This window comes from Perkinsus marinus, assembly GCF_000006405.1.
Source record: "Perkinsus marinus ATCC 50983 genomic scaffold scf_1104296974686, whole genome shotgun sequence".
In the NCBI taxonomy this organism is placed as follows: domain Eukaryota; phylum Perkinsozoa; order Perkinsida; family Perkinsidae; genus Perkinsus; species Perkinsus marinus.
In genome coordinates, this window is record NW_003201025.1 from 1 (window position 1) to 1,073 (window position 1,073).

Below are 1,073 nucleotides of genomic sequence, written 5' to 3' on the forward strand. Positions count from 1 at the left end.
CATAGGTTTGAGCCGCACTATGAGTCCGAGCCAAGTAGCTCGAGGGATGCATGAAATAGGGCATCGCGAATCCGATCGTCAATAACTGAAAACAATGCAATCAATGACATTCATTTGCTCATGGAAGAGACGCTTACATCAGCCGTTGGGGCTTCTAAACATTTGGTATCGACGAAAACTACATCAGTGCCGAATTTGGCATCATAGGTGGCCTAGGACATCCCAGGGATGTCCCAGTCTCGACCCCAATTCTGCCACTTATGATTATTCACTTCCACCGGGAACTCTACACCATTGATAGTCTGAGGGCAGCAAAGAGGGACTCAAAACGCCTTACGGAACCGAGCTGAGAGTAATATGCAGTGTAAAGTATATCATCGACCACCAGCAGAGGACTTACAAGTGTATAGTAAACCTTCTTGACAGCGGACTTTGAACTCCAACTCTCCCTTGTAGTCCCATCAGCGTTCAAATCGATGGCCACCTTCACCTTAGCCTTCCCTTTCACCTGTCCCAAGGGTCTACGGCACATCGTCGTTACGCAGAGCCGCGGCGGTTACTTTGACTCTCAGGTGTGTGATTTCCTCCGCTTTGGCATTCTTAAAACTAGCCTCCCTCTTTGCCTTGAACTTCAACTTGATCTTCATCATCGTCGCCGAGATCGAAGAGATCGTCCAGAGAGAAGTCGCTAATCCCCACTGGACATGAACTATACTGCTTAGGTGGACGGCGCACCTATCACCCCAGTCAGTCCCCCAGTCGACTTCTTTCTTGTAATTCTCATCAAGTTTACCAACAGCACGTCGTCCAAGAACCTGTCATGATATGAGCATCACCTCGGGACGTTGGAGTCATGCTGGCGCTCCTCCGGTCTTATTATCCTCCCGTATGAAGTTCTCGAGTGTGAAGTCCGGATCAGAGTCCCAAAAGCTGCTCAATGACCTATTCATCAAGGCAGGGGTCATGAGGATGAATCATAGAATAATTTTAACCTGGTGTAGAGCCAGAGCTGTTTATCCGCATTGTATACATCATAACCCTTCGAGAGGAAGCCAGCTTTCTTTATCTACAGT

The 1,073-nt window shown here is 48.2% G+C and overlaps 1 protein-coding gene across 1 annotated transcript; it reads right to left on the minus strand.

Moving 5' to 3' along the window:
- Nucleotides 1-212: 212 nt before the first annotated feature.
- Pmar_PMAR028896 (hypothetical protein) lies at nt 213-532 on the minus strand (the record flags this gene model as incomplete). Its single annotated transcript, XM_002765791.1, has 2 exons — nt 213-302; nt 401-532. The coding sequence occupies 2 exons, from the start codon at nt 530-532 to the stop codon at nt 213-215; spliced, it is 222 nt and encodes a 73-aa protein (XP_002765837.1).
- Between the last annotated feature and the right edge of the window lie 541 nt (nt 533-1,073).